This window comes from Oreochromis niloticus, linkage group LG10, assembly GCF_001858045.2.
Source record: "Oreochromis niloticus isolate F11D_XX linkage group LG10, O_niloticus_UMD_NMBU, whole genome shotgun sequence".
NCBI classification, from domain to species: Eukaryota; Metazoa; Chordata; class Actinopteri; order Cichliformes; family Cichlidae; genus Oreochromis; species Oreochromis niloticus.
In genome coordinates this window covers 23,170,783-23,197,288 of record NC_031975.2, presented here as the reverse complement: position 1 = coordinate 23,197,288, position 26,506 = coordinate 23,170,783, and the positions used below count along the sequence as shown (strand labels likewise).

The following is a 26,506-nucleotide window of genomic DNA, read 5'->3' as shown; positions in this document are numbered from 1 at the left end:
TGATTTTTTGTTACATCCTGATACATAAAGCCTAAGAATTATTATTAATGTGTACTTTAGTTTTTACAATGCCTGTACAATTAGGGGACACCCTTAACTGACAGAGTGGGCCCCCATCAGCCTGAAGAACCAGAGAAGCCTCTCAGATTAGAGAAAAAACCTAAAATGAAGTTTACTTTCCTTCAACATGAGTACTGAGACTGAGGTCTGAGGTCCTGTGCACAAACACCGATGATACAGAGGTAGAAATTCATCAGTGCTGCTACCGTTTTTGAACAGTGTATAGATGTGGGACAAAGCCAACATTGAGGTTCCACTTTATACTCAAGACACAGCTAATAACTAACAGGTAAACCTCCACCCACCCTCCAACCAATTTTAAAGTTTCAAACTGAAACGACTTCTGTTGTGTAGAAAATGAAGAGTTGATTCATCGTAACATGTAGACGAGGTCTATTCATGTTGTCCATGTAAGTCAGAAGAGAAGTCACAGGTCAAGTCAAATTTGTATTATTTTCTACTTTATTTTTTGGGTGTTAAATTAATTCAATTTCTTGTTGAAAGGTGAGATCATTCTAAAATGCCAGTGGCATTATATCTGTTTATTTACTCCACTCTCTCCACACACACGACTGGTGTTATTTTAGCTGTAGTCATGTGACTAACATCCAGTCCTCAGCAAGTTAACTCTGTACAAAAACAAAGCTGCTTTTTATTTTCATCAGTATTTTTTTATGAAAAACAAAATTTCTTGTGCATGAAGACCAAAACATATTTGTCTGTTCCTAAATACATTTTTGTTGATATAATACATAGATTACAAACTGTATGAAATCAGACCAAACCAAAAAAAAAAAAAAAAAAAAAAAAATCTCGATTCAAATGCATTCAAGAGAAATATTGACTGATTTGGTCCATGTTGTCTTTTGTAGTCTTTGTGTTCACAGAATAAACACTGTTCACCCACCAAAACACAAACTACACTTAAAAAGTCCCAACATTTTATTTTCTTAGCGTCATTTCAACTTATTTATACTAAAATCATCAGCATGTCTTTACCTTTATATAATGCAATCTTTTAATATACAAGTATCAATAAGCATGATTAAAAGATCACAATGGCTTTGTTATGTCTGTGTTAAAGAATTTCCCATATCCTATTATATTAAAATATTTCATATATAGAGTCTGTATTTAAACAGAGGTTTTAATAATAAAAAGTGAGTTCCCATACAAGGCAATTATAGAATTTAATCAGATTGGGAGTCTCATAAATTAAACAATCAGAAAAAGAAACAAACAAACAGAACAGCAATGTCGTCAGAGGTGTTCTGAATGTCCAGAGAGAAAGAGCGAAAAGATGAGCGACAGATCAGACCGATGAAACCACCTTCCGCTGCCAAATCCAAACATTCGAGGCAGCGACGGCAACGAGGCTGATCTGCCTTCAAACACCTTTAAAATTCAGGCTTTCAAACAACAGAGTCTACAGATTTGTTCAACACACAAGTATAATGACTGTCAAATAAAAAGCACACGCTCTCTCCTTCAGGTACAATATAAGAGTGTTGTTAGAGCTCAGCTGCTGTGTGTACAAATACTCCAGGTGACACCCAAAAAACAAAACAGTCTTTTTGCCGGTTCCTTCCTGTTTTATAAACTAGTCTTAAGCGTACGTACATATGTTTGACTCGTATTAATAAAGACTGTGCTTTTTCCAAACACAAACACTTCACACATCTGTTTTCCTGCACTGTTTCTGAGCACTACCTCAGTTAGACAGCATTGTTCTGTGAGAATAAACACTGATTCATTCGATCATTGACACAATAATCATCCTGGATTTCTTGTTTCTTCAGCAGGGTTCAAAAGTGCCCAATAAGCATCAGAACCAATTATTTGTCACATCCTCGTCACATGACTTGATTGGGGTGATGCCTCGTGTTAAGTTCAGCTCGGGTTTTTCCCCCCCTCAGAGATATGGTGGACCACAGCTGAAGAAGGACCAAGAAGCGACCTTGAGTGTGGTCTCACTCACACGCATACACACTCTCACACCATATACATATATACTCGCACACGTACACTGACGCACATGCTCGCTTCAATGTTCCCTCGTCTCCGCAGCCACACTGAAGATTATTTGGAGATTTGCTGTTGGAGGTGAAGGAGGAACTCGTAGTACGACAGGGCCGACTCTGTTCGGTCCTCGATCATGTTTTGCATAAAGCTGGCTTTCAGCTGGCTCTCGTCCCTGAGTCACGTGATAATGGGTGGGAAATAAGAACACAATGAGAAGACATCAGTTGGGATTGCTCCTACATATTCAGGTACTACAGATGTGCAATTTAAGATACTTGTGTTCATTTTAACAGAGAAGAAGAGGAGATGCTTAAGTTTTTGAGAGCATTTCCTTCAACATAGCACAGTTGCAAAGCCTATATTTACTATTTTGTTAACATAACCTGAAGTCTGTACTATAAAGGAGGGTTAGGAGACCTGTTGACGACCATCTGGGACTTTTCCATCAATAGTCATGAAAGAAAAATTGATTTTTGCTGACCAGTTGAAAAAGTGTGACGCAAACCAGAAACATAGACCATGGACTTTCAAAGTAAAAGCTGCGCTTCAGCAGTACAACCAACACATTTCAAAAGGAGCAACTTTTACACTGAAGGCGAACAGTCTCTGATTGCGGTCTGCAACACACTTTTCAGTTTCTTAACTGCTCAGTGAGTAGTCAATATCTGCCCTGCAAACTAGAGGCAAACGCAGCAACTCCATACCCACCAAAGCTACTGTAAGGTGGTTTTCAATGCTGCTCCGTAAACCTCTTTGCTTATTACACAGATAGCAAAAAGGTCTACAGGTTTAGGAGATCATCTACAGTTTTTGTCTTTACTTATCAGCCTCAATAGGAAATACAGACCCTCATAAGCCACTTGCCTGACATGATTTATTTATTTTTTGAGTACATTATAGTTAGTATTATAAGCGTTAAAGTGCTATAATCCTAAAGGCACAGGGTGGCTTGTATTTGTTGACCTTTTTAGACTCTTTTGTTTTGATGGATTCTGAAAGATCAAGTCTGAAACTGTCTTATATGCCCTGAGAAAACATTAAGTCAACACATCAGCCTATTAAAAACAGTTACTATAGTGAGATTTTAGCTTTTATACAGATAAAGCTATAAACTGATCTTGATCGTTTACCTGTGGAAGAGTGCGGGAAAAATTGACAGGACTACAAAAAGTATCGGTAGTTTATAACAGTTCTTAGCCAGACCACCAGGGAGCACACTTTTTACTTTTGCAACTTCATTCATTCTTTTCTAATACCCAGTGACATCCCACCTGATGATATGCAGGGAGGGGAAGAATGGCCTCTGATCTCTCAGCCAACCAATGAAAGCTCTGGTTCTCTGAGACTCTGCAGTGTCCAGTTCAGGGAGCAGATACTGTGGGAGGAAAGCAACAATTTTTGTTATCAGCAAGTAGGGGAAGGCGTCAACATATGGAAATGTAGCTGTGCTGCATGTTTTGAGAAGTCTTGTTACAGAGACAGAGCAGTTGACCCAAAGTAAGAAATCCTACCAGATTATCAGGCACGGCAGCGTAGTTTGGAACTCCTAGGACCTGTGTGAGGAAGTTGGAGTGGCAGTTGCGTCCAATCCACAGATACATCACCTTTGGGAAGAGAATGAGGTTCATTTAAATATCTTTAAATGAAGAGCAAGAAGATTACAGTACTGAAAACTGTCACTGAAGAGCTAAACACCTCCTTTAAGTACAGCTCAGTAAAGCTCATAACTGATGTTTTTAATCTAGAACTGTGCTACATGATTATGCAAAATGTTGAGTGTACAAATTATTATCAGGCGTGGGGGGAGAATGATTAGTGTCATGGAGAAAGCTGTAGTAAGGCTTCATCACAGAGCTACACATTTGCATAAGTCACACAGAGAACAGGCACTAGTGATACAAAATGTACAGTTCAGTGATTTCTCATTTTCTCGAAAAGGAAATCTCTCTCACTATGCCAATATTAGCACATTTTAACATACAGCCACAGAAAGAAGCTTCATCTAAAGAGTCTTTAGCACTGCTGTAAATAAGTGGGAGAAATGTAGGAAATAAATCAAATGAGACATTCAGTGTGGGAAATGCCAAGCTGTAATTTTGCCCAACATCAGCTTTTAAAATTGTTAGTTTGTTTTCAGAGCTCATCTTGAAACGTACAGTTCCAGCATCCATAAGGAAAGCTCCTTCCCTGCTGAGCTTCTCCACAGACAGCTGCAGCAGTCTGGGCTGAGGGATGGTCCGCTCGTTGATGTTTAATGCTCCCTGAAGATGCAGAAAAGAAAAGATCACTTAGTAACAAAGGAAACCTGAAAATAAATAAATTCCTTCCTAAAATGGTTTTAGTCCAGTCATGTAATCTTAAAACTACACATCACGCATAAAAAGAAATAAAACACAGGGCTTTGAAACTTAAATTCATCCTCCTCACCTCATCAGTCAGGTCGTCGACACGGTACAGAGCAGGATGGATCATCAGCATGGCGTAGGCCAGTGGCTGGTACTTCAGCTGAAGCATGGCAAACACCCGGTCATCCAGCCTGGTGCTGGTGCCTGTCCTGAAGGCTTTCTGCAAAGCGCACATATCAACACACCAAAAACCTTCAATAACGACTCAATGGTGGGGTATTCAAGAAATGCCTCTGAAAGTAGAGCCAGCTTGTGTTAATGTTCATAAAAATTAGTGAATTTAGCAAAGAGAGGATATAGTAGATCGATCTTTACACAAAACAAACGTACATTCAAACACAGGGAAAGGTTGAAAATCAGTCAGTGGAAAAGATTAATGGCAGTGTAACTGTTGTGTAAACCAGCCAACCTGTTTGAGCAGCGCAAGAATGTAGAGCGGGAAGAGTCTGAGGCAGGCCGGGACCAGCAGGCCAGGCTGCTGGATTGTCAACACAGACTGCCGGTAAGACATCAGCGAGTCGATAGCAGCGTTGGTCATTGCGTCTCTTGCATCGCTCAGACTTGCCGTCACCGAACGGTCCACAGCTGTCGAGAGGGACATTAAGAACCTTTAGGCAGATATTTGTGGGATTAAATAGAAGGGCTGTCTCTACAAACAACAAAGACTACCAGAGTAGTTTAAAAAAGGCTCCAGTCTCACACCAGTTATGAGACAATTATGCATTTTAGGTCTGATACTGTAAAATAAGGGGCGCTGTCCCTACACCATTTTCAAAATTAAAAAATCTGTGATCAAGACCTCCATAATTAATTTTAAGATAAACAATATATTTTAAAATCAGAATTTTACGAACATTTCTTACCTAATTTAACTGAAAGAGAAAAATAATGCTTCTCTTTACCAGAATATGGTAAACGAAATATTTGTGTGATTAAGAGATGAACTTTATAAAACAGATTCATTAAATTATATTATCAGATGAAGGTTTTATCTGCTAATGTAATTCAACTAAGAGCAAAATTGTTCCTGGTAAAATTCACAATATTTCTGACATTTCCAAAACTTATTTTCCTTCATAGTAACATTCTTCTAATAACCCCCCAAATCTTGCATAAGTTAGGAAGAAATAACATTTCAATGGAGACTATTAAGTCAGTGTGAGGAAAATAAATAAATAAATTTGTGTTTGTAGAAACTTGTGTTTGACAGAATGAATGACCTAATAACCTGTGGCTGTATTGGCACTTGTGGGTAAGCGACAGTTTTCTTGGTGGGCCAGTAAAAGTCTGATCTACTTACCCAGAGGGGGAAAAGAAATGCATGCTGAACACTGCTAAGTGACTGGATTTTATGCAGTAGGACATTTAACTACCAAATTAATTTTCTGTGAATTTAAAATGAAAAATATTGATGTCCATCTTTGAGATGTTAATATTTGTGACATGACCTGTAAAAAATGCTTATATTTCCCAGCAGAGCTTAGCATAAGGATTAGTGTGTATAAATCTTTTTGAGTATTACCCTTGTGTATATTACAGTTGCCATTACATGGCATGGCTGAGCCTTACTATGCATTTGAAGTCACAGTGCTAAAACAGCCATGCTCCACCTGATCGTTATAAGATTAAAATGAAATAAACTCCTCTGAAACATAATATCAGTATCTGTTCTCCAAGTTAACATCAGATGAGCCAGCACAGATTCGAATGCTCAGTATAGAATGGTCGCTAGGCAACCGCAGCTGTCACCACTCATCACCATCTGTCAGTGCTTATAACAGCGAAGACGATGAAAACCCTGTGAGGATTTAGGATCCAGCCAATTAAAAGAGTATTAACTGTGACAATGAAGAATAATCGCCTAGTTATGCTTTCCACAAATCCAAGTTTATCCATATTTTACAAACACACAATCACAAATCCAGAAATTTACAACTGGTGAAGACAAAATTCTCACACTGTTACTTCACTTTCACATTTCTGTCTACAATTATTATACACAAGTTTCAAAACAAACATAACTGGTAATAACTATTAAGTATGCAAAAGAGATGTGCAAACTGACCAAATAAAATTAAGTATGAGTGGTAACAAATAACAAAATAATTGTAAAACTTGATTATCTCATGTTAAATTTTAGAAAACAGTTTAGCACGTACCCATGCAAGCCAACAGCCCAGTGATGGCTTGAACATCAGCCCCAGCAAAGATATCTGACAGAGAATTAACCACAGGGAGACACAAAGTGTGCACGCGGATCCTCCTCTCTCCTGTAAGGGACCATTCATGTTATTTAAACATATTTCTGTTCTACCCATTTATTGCACTATAAAAATGTTTTAAAAAGGACATCTGCTCCTCATTTGATAAAATTACACTAAGTAGTTCCATCTTATATAATAATAATAATAATAATAATAATAAGCTACTATTTGCATGGATGTTTTTTTCCATTTATCACCACTATTCTGCAAAAAGATAAGGAACCGAACAGGCTCGTCTAAGTGAGCGTGTGCGTACCTTTGCTGGAGGTGTAAAGCAGTGCAGCCTGGAAAGAGACAACCTGCATGTCATCAAGGTTTTCCTCGATGGACATCTGAACTGCGAAGCCGGCGTCTGGGTTGACGTTGGGGAGGGACAACAGATCTGTGGAGCGCACAAAGAAGTTTCCGTGGAACGTGTGGATGGACAGACCTGCATAGGAACACAGAGAGAAAAATCAATCAGACTGGACTGCAGTATCTTAAAAGGTAGCCAAAAAACAGAAACCATGAATGTGTCCAGACTCTAGAAATGTGTTTTTCTTTCTATAATGACTCAGAGTTTAAGCTTTTATGTCCAATTTCCATGATGAGCAAAATTCAGGGCTACAAAGGCTGGACTGTTTGTAAATACAGCAAAAACCGAACACTATTGGGCAAGAGAATTTGTAAAGCATATTTCTGGTTCATTCAACCTGCTGCAATTTCCACTGTCAGTTTTGGCTCTGTAAGTCATGCTAACTTTACACTTCCCACCAAAGCTGGAGAGATTTGGGAAAACTACAACCCCTCACACTTGCCTTGAGAGGTAAACATTAAACTTTACCCCCCAAAGCAGACCTTGGTGTTAGCAACAGTAAGCATATACTACTACTACTTTTACTAATAAATCAAACATGTAAAGAGAATTTGAAGTTCTATGACTCATATTTGGGAATTTGTAGCTGTAAGGAAAAGTTTTGAACCAATTACCAGGATTTCTGAAAATGATTTCAGAGTGAAAATCAAAACTATTTGTATTATTATTACTACTATCAGCCCAAGTAGGTTTATCTAATTGTGCCTTGGATGCTGATTAGACCACATTTTATGCCTAATCAGTGCAGAGTTGGTAATTCCAAACAGTTTATAAACAACATCTTGCAACGGTAACCTTCACGTCTATTCAACACTCATTCATCTCTAGCTCTTTTGTGCCCACAGACCTTTGGTGCAGCGTATCCTCATGACAGCCTCAAAGCCAATTTTCCTGGTTAAATATCTCTTCAGATCCTTCTGGAAGCGCTCAACCTGAGCTGGGTTATGCTGGTGGTGGTAGGATGGGTAGTAGTAAACGCTCCCTGCTGAATATCTGGATATGCATCCTGCAATAAAGAGAGAACGCACAGAAGTGGAGAGAAAAAGCTTTAAAGTTTTGAAAAAACAGACTGGTTAATTTCTCTCAATTTCCATCTCGCTAGGGAATGAATAAAATCTGATAGCATCATTTCGGGAATCAGATTTTCCCTCATTAATGACAAATATTTTTGTGCTCAACGTTTTTACCACTCAAGAGTTTTAAAATCTAGGAATATGAGGGGATTTTTTTAAGCAAGAGGTTATGTCAGCATGATAAAAAATAGCAAAAGGTCCACTGCATCTTCCTTTTCCCTCCATTGTCTCCCGCCAATCCATTGAGATGAGACTTACCAAGAGATGCCAGGTCACAGTACTGAGCGCTGAGCAGGAACAAGTCTACAGCCACCTGCTGGCTGGAACAGTCCAGAGCCAGTTTCTTGTAGAAGTCTGTCGCCGGCGCTAAGTGCTGGATGTCCTGAAAGGAATGCACATCAGATAGCGCCATGAACATAAAGTGTAAATGTAAAGTAACAACTCAAAAGTCGTCCAAAGTAAAACAATTTTTACAGTTTGTGGAAAAGCTGACATTTTTTTAATCCTGATTTAATCCTCTGGTTTAAGATTACCAAAATCAAAGAACTATAAACATAAAAATTTAAATCTTCTCTTTCTGAAAAGTTATAGTTTTTCTATAATAAATCTGATCTTATTCCAAAAAATGTGCTTTTATTTTGCATTTATTAGAAAAGTTTAAAACTAGCTATCAAATATTAGTCATGTCCATTTTTGTTCCATGACTGACTTGAAACACTAGTCATTAAGACTTACTTTGTTTAATATAGTTATGGCAACTGGTGTCTACATATAACACAATGGCTCTGTTGGTTATATTTAAATCCCGCTGTATACCATTCAGCACACTTCTCTCATTACCTTGGCAGATGCCCGCTGGTTGGGGTCCTCTCTCGACTGCAGTGCCCCAACACCGAGGTTAGGCAGCTGCGTCTGAAACACCGACATGCGCCCTCCAGTGGGGGACAACAACTTAAAGGCTGCTTGCAGAGCTGAACCCAGGGCGGACTGCGTCTCCATCGTCTTCTCAAATAAATTTGGCAGGCTCTTCAGCAGATCCTGCACAAGCTGCAAAGCAAATCGGTGGACGTGAGTCATATTTTTATGACGTGTTATCGCTATTAATCAGAGAAAACGGATATGAATATAAAGCAGCAATCAATTTTACTTCCTACATAGTGTGAACACATAGTAAACTGTTACATTTAATCTCAGTTTCAAAATACAGTCATTTATAAATTAAACAACACAGGACTTTAACAAAACGAGCATTTCTGACCTCTTTGCATTCATTGAGGTTTACTAGAAGGCTGTCTGGTGTTGGTAAAAAGATATCTGTGGAGAGCAAAATGTAATTATTTAAACAAATATAACAGTAGGTAATGACAACCATAAATCAAACAGGGGAACCATAAAGTGATTTCATTAAGAAATAGAGTCGCTGCATGTGGTGCAACAGTTTTTTTTTTTACAAAGTTTCACTTAAAATAAAAGGGACAAAACATGGCTGTACTAATTTACCAACATGGCATTCATGTTTAGTGAGCCAGTCAGTCTGTGACCTTATATGTTTGCTGGTTCTCGATTCCTGCAGTAAGTTGGCGCACAGCTGATGTCAAGTTACTGTGATAATGAAAGTGTGGCCTTTGCCGTCAGCTGCGTCTCACCTTCTATGTCAGACACGATTAGCATCTGAGGCTGGGAAAGTCCCTCCTGGAGGTTGTAGAAGTGGATGGTGCTGTCAAAGGTGATGAAGCCTACCTTTGTCCGTGAGTCTCCAGGAAGTCTAGGACACATAAACACACACACTTCAGTAAAGCTTGCCCTTATGTGTCAGGGATAACCTATTTTCATCGTAGTTTGCAAGGACCCAAATTAAGATCCTTCCATTAAGGTATTATGTTGGATCGTGTTACTGCACATTACAGAAAATAACCATCTGTTGATCAAATATGTGGACAGGTGGTCAGAGTCAGCCTACCAGGGGGTCCAATTTGTCCCACTGGGTAGTTTGTAAAGAAAACCCCTTACTTCAAAGAAATAAGAATCTATGGAGATTTTTTAGGTCTACACAAATTATTTGAACCATCTGAACAGATATCTGTTCTTTAGTCACAGTGGCTCTATAAAAAGGGAACAACCTTCAGATGCAAATATTAACTGTACATGTTCAATGTGAGTATCCTCCAACAGTATATGACAGAAAATAAGGTACACTAAATTGCCAAAATTATTTGCTCGTCTACCTTCACATGCATATGAACTTGGGTGACATCTTATTCATTTTATTTGAATCTATGGGTTTTCATATGATGTCAGCCAACCCTTTGCAGCTATAACAACTCTTAAACTCTTCTGGGAAGGCTTTCCTTAAGGTTTAGCAGTGTGTGTTTTTTATCATTCTTCCATTCCATGAAGCTCTCTACAAACTGTTCTTGAGCTAAGCTGAAGGCCAAATTAAGTCTGGAGATTTGTAGCAACTGACTGGAGAAAGTTGGTGACCTCTGTGCACTATACGCCTCATTGTTGCACAGGTGAGATCCTATCACAGTACCACGCTGGAACGGATGGAGTTCCTGAGAATGACCCATTTTTTCACAAATGTTTGTAGAAGCAGGCTGCATGCCTAAATGCTTGATGATTGGAACACTTCAATACAATAATTTGGATACTTTTGGCAATATAGTGTAGGCCAAATTTAAAAACGTGTGCCTACATTTATCCAGGGCCTAGAAAAAATTGTTACACTGACCCATTAAAAACATATCGGTTTCCATGCACTTTAGGTCTTAGCTGTGAATGTGCTTGAGCCCTATGTATATTTTAAAAGTACTCCGGAAAATTACTGTTAAAAAGGCTATTTTGTCGAAAGGACTCTAATGAATCAAAATTAAAGGTTGTACATACGAATTGATGTTGTCCAGCAGTGACTGACAGAACACATTTAGGTAGCCTGTCTCCACTGCATTGTGGGAAACGTCCAGAACGAAGAGGTAAACAGCAGGCTGGGGTGGCCTCAGCTGAACAAAATCAGGGCAAACATAAGCTAGTTAAAGCAGGGTTAATAAAAAGAGACAAAATTACTATCACGTACACAGAAGACTGCACAATTTCCAACACTCAGAATTTAATTTAGCAAGTTAAAATAGCAAGTTAAAAGCTTAAAATAACCACTAACTAACTTTGCCCCGAGAGAGTTCTGGAAAGTAAATCTCCCTCAGCTTTCAGATCATAATTCTTCAATTTTACATGACTTTGAAAATGCCAGTTTTATAATAACATGGATTTAACTGGTGACAGATACAATGTTAAACACCTACCATGTATTCTGAAGGAGCTATGAACTCAATGGTGGCATTCTGGACCTCAGGCCTTTTGTGTGGTTCTCCATATGATCTGCTGACAGGGTTGTACATGAACTCCTCTGGAACTACACACAAACACACAAAACTTCCAGTGAGATTTTAGTACTGAGTCAGATCTTCTACCTGAGGTGAAAACACATATGAACTCTAATAAAATCCTCTTTCCAAAGTAGGTGACATTATTCTCTCTTTATACTTAATCTGTGGGTGGAAAAAAACCCTCTCGTTACTTACCATCATTAACCCGATAGCAAAGGTTGCACTTCCACCTTCTCTGGTCCAGGAAAGAGACAAAGGGATTGATGTAGGTTCTGCAGGACCGACACCTAACAATCGTGCTGGATGTCACAACAGGAAGCTGCTGTATTTATAAAAGCAGATGAGAAACAACTTCTGTGAGACGAGAGCCTCGAGGCAAACATCATCTGGTTTGCAGCTTATTTTAAATGGCATTTCAATAAAGACGTTTCTTGTTGCTGTCCAAGCTGTGAAATGTCTCTGGAATTTGTGTCCTCAATTAACAGGGAAACATAAACGTAGTCGCTGTGATAGATTTGCCCAGGGGTGTATTAAGTCAAACCCTACTGGGAAATAAACAGCTGTTAGGAAGACACTGTTTAACTAATACAAATTTGATGCAGCTCATGCATCTTTATAAAGATAATATAGCTGTTATATGTTGGTGTTATATGAGGATGACACATTTTAAAAATGGCTCTGGGAATGCCTCGTTTTTAAAAGCACCACTGATGAGATTAGACAATTAGCTCCTGTAATATATATGATTTTTGTGGGGAATTCATTTAATGAACTAACCGTCACAGGTATATGTTTAAATAAGAAGCCAGAGGAATGAGGCACCTATTCCAGAAAGACATAGAACAAACTCATTCGCTCCGAGTTAAGCATGTGTGTGCCACTAAGTAAAGAGGAAAGTCTGTTCCACTGAAGGGAGGCATTATTGCACTTTTATCATTCAAACCAGACATGCAGCAGTAAAGGAACCCAAGTTAAAGCAGCAGAAAGAGTCAATATCCTAACTCTACATTTTATTCAATGCAGTCCTCTCATTTATAATTTAGTCTTTTGTCAATGTGTGATAAAGTGCCAATTGCAAGGTTTGACCCAATGATAATGATGACATAAAACTGCATGGAAGCGTTTAAGATAAACACAAATTCTTATCCACTTCAGATTAGAGAAAAACAAACAAAAACACAAGTTAATACATGCAACCTATACTCATAAACAGTCTATAAATATTCTCACTACATGACATAGTAACATAGCGATATATGGAGAGAAATTCGTGTTAACGTGTGTTAGTGTGTCAAATGATTAATACATGTGCAAATGCATAATACTGCAACCCTTGCACTCATGTAAATAACCAAAATAAGTCACTGCTTCGAAAGAGATTTGAATGCTGGGAGAAAACTGAGACATCTGAGCTTTGGGTGTAGTCCAGTATCGTTTCAAATAGAGCAGACCTTTTTTCTAAACAGACAGAAATACCTCGCCACCCTCTGTCTAGAAACCATTAACCTACACACTCTAAAATTACCTCTAATTGTTGATACATGATAATGACTACACACATTTGTGACTAGATTGTCTCCTATGTGTCACCAATATTATGTGTATAACAATTTAAATGTGAGGACAGAAATCAGTGCTCTCTCCTCACACTCAGGATTGATCATAAAAGTGACAATGATAGTAAACATAGGCCCCGGGTAACAAATCTCCAGCTGGGATTGTGGTGATGTGTATGACATGTAATTAATGTTCTCTGCTTTGAAATAAACGAAAGATAAACTCAGCATTTATTGCCGAAAACCTGCTGACTAGCAGGTGAGGTTCACAGTGGAAGCTGTTGGAGTAACTGACCCAGTTAAACTGACTGATGACTAAGAGTGAACGTTCAGTATTAAATTGACACGTTACCGAGAGGTCTTTGAAGGGGTGAAGCAGCAAGCCCAGTGGCATCTTGGCTTTATTGAGCAGAGACTGGGTCTGAGGGATGCTGGTCAGTGTAGAGCGAAAAACTCTGGAAGCACACAGAGTGACAAATTCAGCGTTTAGGCTGTGCGCACTTAACACTAAACAGTGATATGATTAAAGTCCCACGTTAAATGTAGCATTTCTTAATCATTTATAATTTTGAGTTTAAAAACAAAAACTAAACAGAGATCAGTTATAGTATTATTAGCTATATGAGATAGAAACACAATCAATTTAATGAAAGACAAAAATGTCACAACACGCAAAATTAGTTCATTATGACTCACTCTGGGCTGCAGTTGAGTTTCTGCAGGTCCTGGGTGAGGCAGGGTGTCGGGGCAGGGACTGGGGCCGGTGGCAGCAGGTTCCTCTCTTGCAGGAGGTTGACCACTCTCAGGGCCTCTGGGGTGCTGGACTGGAGGCTCATGGCTGCTAACGATGGGCTTAGCTGAGCCGGCCCTGGGCCACCAGGTGGCTGAAAGAAACAACAAAAAAAAAAATTACATTAAGCCTAATAGTCTAATAATATTTACTTGTCACAATAAATGTGAGAATTTTGAAGTCCACACGTGTTCAAGTGCTTTTTCCTAAATTTGTATCTTGAAATAAAATTAATTTAAAACTGATTTAAGCATTTGTTGCAAACTGTTCCCTCACAAGCCCTTTACTATAATGCACCTAAGTTTGTTTAGCCATTCCAGTTCTATAACCAGTTCAACCCCATGCAACAATGAAAAAAACAACCCAGTGTTGGTTATTCTCCTTTCCATATAACCAGCACGTGTTTTGCATTCATGTGCAAGTCAGTGACAAGCGAACAAACTGTGTATGCAAAGAGTTCTAAAATTATGTGGAACTGGGTTGTGACCTTAGGCTCACCTGCTGATATGGCTGAGGTGCTTGAGTGTAAGGCTGCGTGGCGGCTTGCATCGCAGGGTGGATGGGAGGGGTGGCGTGGGGAGCTGAGGTGTTCTGGTACCCGGGAGGGAGCGAAGGGTAGTGGCCCAAGTGCCGACCGGGTGGTCCAGGCTGAGTCGGGCCAGCTATGGAAGAAACAGTAACATGAAAAACATTTACACTTACAAAGGCTTAAATGAGAACTCAAATAGCACACATCACTAAAAATGGGAAGCTCTGTGGCTGACAGGTATACACAGCAGCAGGCATATTAGTCAACGGCTTAAAATAAAACCCAGTGCCAATGTTTCGTGGTAATGAGGATTTGAATGGGTTTCCCTCATAAATGTGTTTTTAGAAGCCTAAGCTACTTAATGTTTGTCTACACAAACAATGACTGTTAACAGAAGTTGTTTATTGTGGATTTTGTTCTTTTTATGGGATTTGCTGATGATATGAAAAGTATATTACACATTCCGAGACGCCTGCTGGTATGGAACCAAAGGAAAAAAAGAAAACAAAAGACTGTTCACCAGAGCTCACAGTCACAGTGGGATTTGTGACAGTTAATATTTAGATATTTGTACTGAAAATGGAATCCAGTTGGGATTCAAGACATACATCACACAATTAAAGATTGTACAATAAAATGTAGAAATGCCTCATATTCGTCAAAAACTGCACGGACAGGCATTTGCAAAGACTGCAAATGTGACTGCTGTGTGCACAGAATCCAATATGTGGCAGAAAACCGCCTTACCCATTTTGTTGTCAAGATGATTATAGCTGTTTGATGCTTGCGGGCCATTGCCAGCCACAGCTCCTGTTTCAAAGCAAACACAGACATGATATGAATAATTTAAGCAACACTTTGCCAACCACAAACAACAGGGATGGAACAAAATGAACTATAAAAAGGGTCAAAACAATGACAATATTAATGATGACGAAAATTAAAGAGACACTAAACATATTTATGGGAAGTATTTTTACATTGGTGATTTTAATATTTAGAAGTTGAGTCACATGGGAGACATGGTGAGCCTAGATGACTGAAAAGGTAAAACACACCATCAAGAAATAATTGTTTCCATGGATGCTCAGTTTAGCACTAAAAAGATACAGAGTTACTATGAATGCCATTACAACATTACAATATCTCTAGATTATTTTCATTTTATATGCATTATTCTTTAAAACTATGAGATGAATCCTCTGTATATGCTCAATAGTGCATCCACAGATACAAGCAAGAACTGTACAGATGAGACAGGACTGGCAGCACAGCACTGACACAACATCTAAGAGCTGAAAACTGATTTTGCCACACCTGGACATTCAATATCTCCCTCCTGGCTGTCGGGCTCAGTGGGGGAAAGAGTGCTGTTAACAACGCCCCCACACTGAGCTGGCATGTAGTGGAAGGAGTGGAGGGAGGGAAACAATGGAAGGTGATCAGGAAAAAAAAAATATAAAGAGATGATAACACGTTGGCTTATACAAAGGATATGCAGTCATTAAATATCACGATTAGCACATCTGTGGGAGTAAAATGTTTAATGTCTATTCTAATGTTTCCAAATGTGCTGAGATCTGGGCACTGTGTTTTTAAGAAAAGAAAAAAAAAAAAAAGATTACACTTACCATCTGCTTTAGGTGGTGGAGGTGTGGCATTAGCCACTAGAGGTCCAGTGGGAGGTGGTGTGGGTTTCATTGTTGGTGGTGGGCCTGCAGGTGTTGGACCTGTAGGTGGTGGACCTGTAGGTGGTGGACCTGTAGGTGGAGGCCCATAAGCAGGCCTGTTCGACTGGCCTTGGTATGTATGGGGCGCCATGGGATTCATTGGTGGAGGTGCCACACCTGCAGAGAAACAAAGACCGTAATTCATCATGATTTCCTCTATTCAATGTATAATGAGCTAATTACTCTGCATACAAGATGTGAAAAATTTGTGATGAATGATTTTCCCAGTTTCTTTGACACGAGACCTGGAAATCTTTAAAATTAAAAAGCTTGAATCAATGACTATGTTTATCTTTTCTTCTCTTTAATAAATGACTAATTCATCAGAAACCAGTGTAGCTTGTTTCTCTGGCACACAGCCGTGACTTTAGCAACATCTTCTATCATCCCTGTGAAACTGGTGACATCATGATACAGCTTTCAGCTGGTCAGTTATCACTTCTAAAATTATGTCAAGGTTGCAGTCTATGTAAAACAACTCCAACATGCTATCATGTACAAGACATTAGACCAGGGGTAGGCAACCTTTCTGATGGCGAGTGCCATTTAAAATTTCCTCAGAAGTCAGTGTGCCATATGATTGCATTAGCAATAAATTTAATAACGCTCTATATTAACAGTTACACACTATATAGAACCACTTTATAGAATTATATTTGCAGATGTTGGCAGCTATCAGCGAATAGTTATCAGCTATTTTGAAACAAACAAAAAAAGACACTTTTTATCCATAACAAGAACTCCAGAACAGCAAATACAGAAAATACAAATGCTATTTATGGTCTCCTCACAACAATGATAAGAAAAATAAACTGGGCCAATATGGCATGTTTGTTAATACAGAGATACACATGTTAATGTGATCTCTGGTCTCCCACTCAGAGACACAGGTCTCCGAGTGTCCAGCATTCAGACGGCTACCTGAGGACACTCATGTGATAGAAAATCTGCTCACACAGATATGTAGAGCCAAATACTGTCAATAAGGCCTCTGCAATGTTCTGAAGACAGTTAAACTTGTCAGGTAGTGATGTCCAGCAGGTGAAAATGCAAGCTCCATGAACACACACAGCTGTGGATTCCAGCTATTTCGATGTTATATGTATGATTTCTATACATTTTATGTCAGATAAAAACTTTGGTTGTAAGCTTCAGATAATTATTTAATAACAGCCAGACATTTTAAATGAGAATAAGAAAGTATTTCTTTGTGCCTCCCTTTCCCTGTTAATGCCCTACCTGGCCCCCTGGCAAAACTTTGCTAGACCCGCCCCTGCACAGTTACCAGCTGTCAGCTACGTAGAAAAGGATCCTGGTGTTATTTGTCTCTCAGAAACAGTTCATAACTTCCCTTCAACTCATTCATGTCACCTAAAAGGTAAACCTGTTTCTCCATCACCTGTTCAGCTCTGATGATTCAGTAAGGACATCTCCTGGTTTCATCTTCATGTTTCCCTCTCACCAGATATACAAACCATCATGACCAGCAGCTTTACAGCTGTGGCTCCAGCAAACATCAGCTGATACTAGAAAGTAATATTAAATAAATTCTAACAACAGCTGATCAAGCTTAAACGTGCTGCTGTTGTTTAGCGCGACATCCGCTGGTTTCCTCTTTCTGGCGCAAAGTGGGAGATAAACAAACACAAGAGAAAAGCCGATCAGCTGATCATTGATCGTTTCATGATTGAGCAACAGGAGAGGGAGGGGGAGAATGAGAGAAGAAGAAACAGCTGACAGCGTAATGACAGAATAACTCCAGCTTTGTGTCTTTTTTTCATTCTAGCTGAAGTCCGGGACAAACTGTGTTCCTTTTCACCTCATTACGAAATGCGTAATATTTTCTCTGAATACGAGACAATTCCGTCTTTTTACAGGCAACTCTACTAACTAACCTTGTGAATAAAATACAGTTCACTATGGTATCACTAACATCAAAGCACCCACCCAGCTGTATAGAAACTCCGTCATGCTAGCTAGCACGCAGTACGAGTTATTGTAACTGACTGTAAAAAGTCAGCACAACGAAAATAAACTCCACCTAAACTTGGTTTATATTTGACCCAGATAGACTGCAGGTCATAACTTCTTACCTGAAGTTCAGTTCACCTGAGACTCGGACCGGCGGCTGCCTCGGGTCACTCCTCCTACTGCCTCCCCTTTCTCTCATCCACCTGAGGCCTCCACCACTTGCTAATTTTATTGAATCTGAGGAAGCTTCGCCATAGCCACCACCAAACCACTGAGTTATTTTTACACACCGACCAGCATCTGGCCAATCGACCACCTTTCATTGTTTATACCGTTACAAAGGAAAAAGAAGTCACCCGGCCACCGAGCAAAAGCCCGATGGCCAGTCCAGCATTGGTCGTGCCATCAGTTAACCCTTTGCGTGCCAACTGTGGCACGCGTGCCTAGGGTTGCCGACCCCTGCATTAGAGTGTACTGTACCACACTAAGCTCCAGGCTGTGGTGACAACAGCTGGTGGCACTACTAACCTACAGCAAGTTAACCTCAGAGCACAAGTGAATTTATCTGTACTAACACACCAGCTAGTTCAGGACTGTCTGTGCCCAAACAAACATTTCTTGATGAACTTAGTGATGACTGAAGACAGCAAGTATGTTTACTCTTTTACTATGTTAATAACGCAATTTCCTAAGCTTGTATGCTAAGAGTGGGCAACATTTGCTTTCTGTCTTGAAGAGAGAGTCCCATTTTACCTTCTTAAGTTAAACTCAATCAATTTGCTAGACAGCATTACCTCCTTTACAACAGGTCTGGCCAAGACGTTTCTATAAGAAACAATTTTTGTTTGTTTATTTGTTTGTTTTTTGCATTAATATGAGACACTCCAAACTAAAACAATCCACCTAAAAACTTATTATTTAATTTTTGTAATATTTACTGCTGTAGAGCAGGTGCTTGCAGCAATGAACTAAGAAATTATAAAGGTTCACAAACACAAATTAGGAGCAAATATTTAGCCAGAAGAATGACTAGTGAGAATTCAATCATTTTGTCTATGACTTGGACAGGTATCTGAAACTTTAAAACCGCTGCAGTACAGACCTGTATCACCAAATTAGAGTGAATTAAGACATCGACAAATATTACTAAATACATTAAGTTATTAGTAATTATGATGTATGTCAAATGATAGCTAGGACCAAATCCAGTCCACTGGAGTTATATGCCTGATCATCTCAATTCCTTTCATTAACACTGCAGTGGTTTTCTAACAGTTCACAATGCAAAGCAAAGATTTCATTCCACACTGTGGGAGATAACACAATAGTTACACTGATGCTGGAAACCTATGTCCTCCTACTTTTCTCCACCCAAAAAACACAAAAACAAAAAACGACCTGACCTATATGAAGAAAATCTTAATAATATTCATCCTTAATGAAGTTTTAAAATGCAGTTTGGCAGGTTCATTATGTATATAAACATAAAATGGCTTCAAGTATGCTTTTGCAGACTGGAGCAACTCAACAGAACAAAATCCTATTTTATGATCACAAGCATTTTTTTTTACCACTTAAACTAAATACAGGCCTAAATAATGCCCTTTGTGCCCACACAGCGTTCATTAAAAAATGATCTATGTAGTAAAAGCATAACTAGACAAAGAACTTAAAAAAAAAAAAACCTTTCCTTTACAGTTTTCAAATGTTACAGAAAATGTTTTACTAATAATAATAATAATAATGATAATATTATTAACAGGAAGAAGAAGACACATAGTTCTGATGGTGCAATTTTCAATCAAAGTTGACTGTAAAATTAAAGACTAAAGCAACCATTTGACCTCTGCAAAGACTGCACTAAAACAAACAAATGAAAAAAAATCTAACTTAAATTACAGAAATGCTTTGTGAAATCACTTTGCCTCTGTGGTTACATATTACACAACCAATTTGTGTCAAGCTAAAATCATGTAACAAAGCCACTTCCTGTTACTAAGATTCTTTATGAGTGTTTTTTGTTACCGCTGTGAGCTAACTGAAGGCTACCCTTAACCCTCACAGGAAATTAAAAAATAACCAATATCCTTGAGATACAAATGAGTGCAACTGGTTAATATCAACAGCAGAAACCATTAATCTGTGCATTTTTCTACCACCAGAGGCTGTGCCAGAAAGTAAAAGTGGTCCAAAAAGCCAAATTATATTCAATGTAAGAAACAATATAGTTTGTATTTGAACTTTGTATTCAGACTAAATGAGTTTCTGTGCTTGGGAGGGAGCCAGAGGCCACAGCAGGCCAACATGATCAGTGTAGGAACAGAGGGCAATGTCCAGCTCCAACATATCAGCATTCTAGATATGCATATCTCCAACACATATCAATCAAAGAAGACAATGACAGGGAAAAATTAAAGCAATCACGCCAAAGAAAAGATGCCAGAAAGGAACAGCGTCAAACTTAACACACACTACAGTATGTATTTTCAAATAATTAAATAGGCAATAATTGCATGATAATAATTGGTTAAAGTTCAGTGCTTTCAGTGAAACCCGACAGGATGATTCATCTTTTTACTGTTTTGACCCCAGGACAGGGGGCATCATTATGGTTTCATTTGCAATAACTAAGAATTGTTGCCTCACCACTGTGTAATTACATCTTTTTTTAAAAATGAAATTGCATTGGGTTAGTGCAGTGGCCTCTGGAAGTTCAGTGTTTTACACAGAAAATCAACTGAACAGTGCATACAGTGGTGTGAAAAAAATGTTTGCCCTCTTCCAGATTTCCAAGTGTTTTGCACATTTGTCACACTTGTTTCAGATAATCAAACAAATTTTAATATTGGACAAAAATAACCCGAGTAAATACAAACTGCATTTTTTAAATGACGATTTCACTGATGAAGGGAGAAAAGTTATCCAAACCTACCCCGGTCCTATGTGAAAAAGTAATTTCTCTTCTTGTTAAACATAAATTAACTGTCACTAAACCAATTTTTTGAAAAGCTGAATTCAGTTTCACTAAACACACTCAGGCCTGATTACTGACAGACCTGTTGAAACAAGAAATCACTTAAATAGAACCTGTCTGACAAAGTGAAGCAGGCTAAAAGACCTCAAAAACAACACATCATGCCAAGATCTAAACCTGAGAAACGAAGTCACTGACAGTTATCAACCTGAAAAGGTTTACAAAGCCATGTCTAAGGCTTTGGGACTCTATTGAAGCCATTACATACAAATGGAGAAAACTTGGAAGAGTGGTGAAGCTTCACAGGAGCAGCCGGCCTACCAAAATTATCCAAGAAAGCATAGAGACTCATCTAGGAGGTCACAAAAGAACCCAGAAGAACATTAAAGAACTGCAGGCTTCATATGTCTCTGTTGAGGCCAGAGATCATGATTCACAATGAAGAGACTGGGCAAAAATGGTATCCATGGGAGAGTTCAAGGAGAAAACCACTGCTGACCAAAAAGAACAAAAAGGGTCATGTCACATTTGCCAAAGAACATCTTCATGATCCTCAAGACTTTTGGGAAATTACTAAGATGAACAGTTATGACTGACGAGACAAAAGGTGAACTTTTTGGAAGGCATAAGTCCCATTACATCTGAACTAAACTGACACAGCATTTCAAAAAAGGAACATCATACTACCGGTAAAATATGGTGGTGGTAGTGGGATGGTCTGGGGCTGTTTTGCTGCCTCAGAACCTGGAAGACTTGCTGTGGTATATGGAACCATGATTTCTGCTGTCTACTAAAGCATCCTGAAGGAGAATGTCCAGCCATCTGTTCGTGATCTCAAACTAAAGTGCACTTGGGTTTTGCAGCAGAACAATGATCCAAAACACACCAGCAAGTCCACTTCTGAATGACAAAATGAAGGCTTTAGAGTGGCCTAGTCAAAGTCCTGACCTGAATCTGACTGAGATGCTGTGACATGACCTTAAAAAGATGGTTCGTGCTTGAAAACCCTCCAATGTGGCTGAATTACAACAATTCTGTAAAAACAAGTGGCCAAAATTCTTTCACAGCACTTTTAAGGACTAACTGCCAGTTATTGCAAACACTTGATTGCAGTTTTTGCTGCTAAGGGTGGCCTGACCAGTTATTAGGTTTAGGGGGGTAATCACTTTACTTTTTTCCCCCTTAATAACAAACACCTTCATTTAAAAAGTGCATTTTATGTTTACTTGTGTTATCTTTGTTTTGTGATCGGAAACAAAGTGTGACAAACATACAAAAGAACAGGAAATCAGGAAGAGTGCAAAAACTTTTTCACACCACTGTATATGCCCTTTCCAATAACATAATAAATAATACCATATGTATTTGGTTACATGAAATAACAGTAACAATCAGTTCCATCGCAAGGACAGACTCCAGCTATAGGTGGAGAAAGGCCTTGTTATGCTCTTTATCCTCATGAGTTTAGCTTTCCACTTGTCAATACGCCCAGGCTTCCCAGCCTAGTAAAGTCTATGTATGGGGAAACACTGAGTATCTCTTTGTTATATGCCTTGATGTACTTACCAGGCTGTGTATAGCCGTGCAGAGAGGTGGGAGGCATTCCTGGGCCCGGGGGTTGGGTGGTGCTGTGAGACATGTTGGGAGGTGGTGGTCGTGGTGCTGAGCTGTAAGGTGCTAATGATGGCAGTGATGGCCCTGCTAAGGTTGCGGCTGGATTCACATGATTTGCCACAGGGCCCATTGGAGGCGCACTAATGGAGGTTGCTGGCCCCAGTGGTGGTGTAGATGTGTTGTACTGCCATGCTGGAGTCATGGGCTGCTGAGGGTTGGGATAGTAGCTACTAGAAGACACAGCAGGAGGAGGTGGTGTTGCCTGTGCAGGAGGCATTGACATCCTAGGACCAGGACTGGGGCTGGCAGACTGAGGAGGGGTATGTGATGGATGACCTCCCACTGGAGGCCTGGGCAACAGTGGCTGGCCTGCAGAGGATGGGTAAGAGGTGGGTGGTGGGCCTGGCTGATATGAGCTAACTGGGGGAATAGGCTGGTATAGCCCAGCTGGGTAAAGTCCAGGGCCAGGGGGTGCAGGAGCTTTGCCCTGCACTGGATTGTATGGTGGTTGATTAGTCATCCCATAACTAACCCCTGGTAGCTGCTGGAGGGCAACAGGATTCTGTGATGGACCTGGAGACCAGAGGAGGATAAATACAGACATGTTAATACATTTTTCTCAAAGTTCCCTCTTTGAGTAATTAAAATCAAACATGAAAATCATTTAATTCTCAGGTAATTTTATGTCAATTTTATTTTTTATGAAAGCTCTTATTTCAATCCCTTTGTTTAGGGGAAAACATCTGCCCGACTACTCTTTCTGTACCAGATGCCAACATTTTTACAACGGCTGCAGCTCTTTAAATAACAGTATTGTCATGTATGATAAGAGTTATATCTGAAATTTAGCCTTAGGTTCAAAAGCAATAAAGCCTTTAGCGTTACAGAGAGATGTAACCAGCAATGTTATAGATTTCAAACCAGGGGCTATTGTTTGAGATTCAAGTGCGTTTTAATTAAGGCAATCCACTTGCTTTAAATGTTTTTATATGAAAAACAGATGGCACAGTGCTGGCAGTGAAAACCACACGGATGCATCAAATGACCAATGAACTGACAGCCAGAGGAGTAATCTCTTTACTTGGATTTAATTTGCTGTGATTTGCCCTCAGTGACAGTGGGTTTCGGGCTTACTTACTGAACACAGCAGTGATAAAAGCTGACACTTGTGTACCATTAAAATGCTGAGTTTACTGTGCAGATACTAGGCTAAAAATGTGACACAAACATCTCAGTTTCAAGAGTGTCAAACATTAATAACATTAGGTGATGTAAGACCTTGTTATGAACAGGAAACAGATGTCAAATTCTAAATGAACAGTTATGAGGAAGAAGGAAGGAAAGCAGGACAAAAATTACCTCAAGAAAGATCTAATCGGCACACTTTAAATTTCAATGTGATGCCGTTTGTGGCCTAAACGATTATGTAATGCAAGCATTTCACTACTATGCACTTATTCCTTTACTTTATAACTGACGGCAGGGCTAAATCAGCAGAGTGAAAAGGGATTAGAAAACTTTTCTCAACATGCAAAGATAGATGGCAGAACATAATCCAGTAATCTTTGCCCTTTCTAAATTCTGAGAAAGTCAGAAATCATAAAGTCCCGAATGTGATATCAGACCTTTCACTCCATTTAAAAAAAAAGAAGAAAAAAAAAAAAGAAGCATCTAATGGTAAAATTAGAAAAACTTTCCTTCAGAGTAGAAAAATAAAACCCATGTGAATCTAGATGTGAGGGTGTAAATGTGCATTACAATGATTAAAATAATGAAAGCAGCTGTAAGACCACTTTATGACAGCAAGTTCAAATAGTGAGGCTGTTAATGTACTGGAGCTGTTTAACTCCAAAGACAAAACTAATAATTTCAGTTCAGTTCAGTGCTGTAATGAAATTATTACTAAATTGTCTTCAAAAGTTCAACCCTGTGCTGCCAGCAATACTAATACTCAAGACAAGAAAATGAACCTAACAATAACTGGGTATATGATAATGATACCAAAGAAAACATAAATCAGTCAAGGAAAACAACAACAACAACAACAAAAACCCAAAAAACACTCTCACACACACACACACACACAAAAACCACACCCTCACCTTAGAGCGTATTAAGGGGTTTGGAATGGACAGGTTCCTTATAGCTGTCTTTAGTCTTTATACATGAAGCTTAGCATTATAATATGACATTTCTGTCCATTCATAAGTGATGGGAATTACACCTGATATATGGGAACATTTTCTTAAACAATGATCCATATTCTCACATTAAAATTTCATTCGCATAAAGACAACCCAGGATAACAAATATTATTCAAGTCATGCCATCCATGATTGGTAATTGGCATTGTTTATTTTTCACTGCTGTATTTTTAACTGAACTGCAATTAGAAAAAAGAAAAAGAAAGAAAAAGCAATGGTATATTAAAATGACCAAGATCACATGTACTCATTTACAACTTTTGAATTGGACCTGAGGTATTATGACCTTGGGATGCTGTTGTCTGCACAGAACAAGAAAGCTATTTCAGGTGCAGACTAATTTGATTGTGAAATATCACTGCTTCACTGGAAAACCATAAAAAGATATGAATAACCTGAAATTAAGACATTTATCTGTTTCAGGCTGGGGAACGCTTTGCTTTAACATATTTGGATGGTCCCCAACGTGCCACATGTACAGAAAAACGCAGGACGCAGACAAGCCGGAGCTTTTAAGCCAGCTGAAAATCCGTATTGCACAACAGTGAAAGAACTAGTAAACAAGCAAATGTAATTATTCACTGCCACTAAAACTACATCGGGAGTTTAAAAAACAACAACAACTAAGCGATACACTGTGAATACACGAGTTACGCTGGGCAGAAAAGGTTCAGGCAAATCCAGCAGCATGAAAGGAAAAAAACAATTACTTTTCAAGTTATCGACGAGCTCGCATTATATCTACGTATATTATATTACGTTGTGTGGAGAAAGGTAGGACAACTGAACACCTGTCTCTATAATTTTATGGTGCCTGATGAGTCCTATAATCAACCTGTTGGGCTGCCACCTCGACACAGGAAAAGTAGCAAACATTCAAACACTAACTAAATGTGTATATATAGCGTAACTTAAAGACAGAAACTATTTTGGTCATGTTAAGTCATCAAGGTAACATAGATCAAGATTAACCTCAGCTCTACACCTGACAGGTCGCCCCTACTTAGCTACCTATCGTTACAGCGTTACTAAGCAAGTCAGTTAGCTAACAGCTAGCATCAGACACAAGATCCAAGAAGTGCCGCTAGTGCTCGTTTGTGACTACCGAAAGCCAGTTAGCTGTTAGCTACTTCGCCTTGAAGTAAATATATTTAATAAAAGGTACTCACCATTTGCGTATGTCTGCCCTGTCCCAGTCCCGTTCTGAGAATTGAACCCCGCAGTTGACATCTTGAAACAGACACCAGGATCTAATTTAGAGGTGCTTAGTTGGCGAAAAGCTAGCTGCGACTTTAGCTGGCTAACTAGCTGGCTGACAGTCGCGGGTAACGTTTAAACCTGTAGCTCTGACGGTGCGTAGCCTGCTCAAAGCGGCGTCCGCGGCGACGTCTCCTATTATCTCAAAAAAAAAAGTTGATTAGGTGACTTGTTGACGATTACAAGCCCATCGCTATTATCAAAAAAACCCGTTCGGCTATCTACGGGTGAGTAACGATGGGCCTGGTCAGAGTAATCGTGTCAGACACTTCTCCCCTTTCACCGGAAGCTGGGATCACCCAGCAGGATCAACGTAGAA

At 39.2% G+C, this 26,506-nt stretch overlaps 1 protein-coding gene across 3 annotated transcripts; it reads right to left on the bottom strand.

Moving 5' to 3' along the window:
- Positions 1-709: 709 nt before the first annotated feature.
- LOC100711053 (protein transport protein Sec24A) lies at positions 710-26,499 on the bottom strand. Of its 3 annotated transcripts, none has more exons than XM_019363731.2 (24): positions 26,100-26,499; positions 22,679-23,299; positions 16,069-16,284; positions 15,755-15,832; positions 15,185-15,247; positions 14,407-14,570; positions 13,815-14,002; positions 13,471-13,573; positions 11,758-11,884; positions 11,479-11,588; positions 11,066-11,178; positions 9,826-9,944; positions 9,438-9,493; positions 9,020-9,226; positions 8,438-8,561; positions 7,954-8,112; positions 7,008-7,181; positions 6,647-6,757; positions 4,897-5,072; positions 4,510-4,647; positions 4,239-4,343; positions 3,594-3,686; positions 3,354-3,457; positions 710-2,254 (listed from the first exon to the last, which is right to left on the bottom strand). In XM_019363731.2, exons 1-24 carry the CDS (start codon positions 26,158-26,160, stop codon positions 2,140-2,142), a joined length of 3,525 nt encoding a protein of 1,174 aa, XP_019219276.1. In that variant the 5' UTR covers positions 26,161-26,499; the 3' UTR covers positions 710-2,139. The 3 variants fall into 3 exon arrangements, with proteins under 3 accessions (XP_019219276.1, XP_019219277.1, XP_003451452.2); XM_019363732.2 differs by having other exon boundaries at positions 11,758-11,881; XM_003451404.5 differs by lacking the exon at positions 15,755-15,832.
- Between the last annotated feature and the right edge of the window lie 7 nt (positions 26,500-26,506).

Excerpts from the sequence above, each read along its gene's own strand:
- LOC100711053 (XM_019363731.2), bottom strand. The coding sequence starts at position 26,160 with ATGTCAACTGCGGGGTTCAATTCTCAGAACGGGACTGGGACAGGGCAG. Across the intron at positions 13,574-13,814 it reads AAACTCAACTGCAGCCCAGA|AGTTTTTCGCTCTACACTGA; the intron begins GTGAGTCATAAT and ends GTGTGCTTCCAG. Across the intron at positions 9,494-9,825 it reads AATCGTGTCTGACATAGAAG|ATATCTTTTTACCAACACCA; the intron begins GTGAGACGCAGC and ends TGCTCTCCACAG.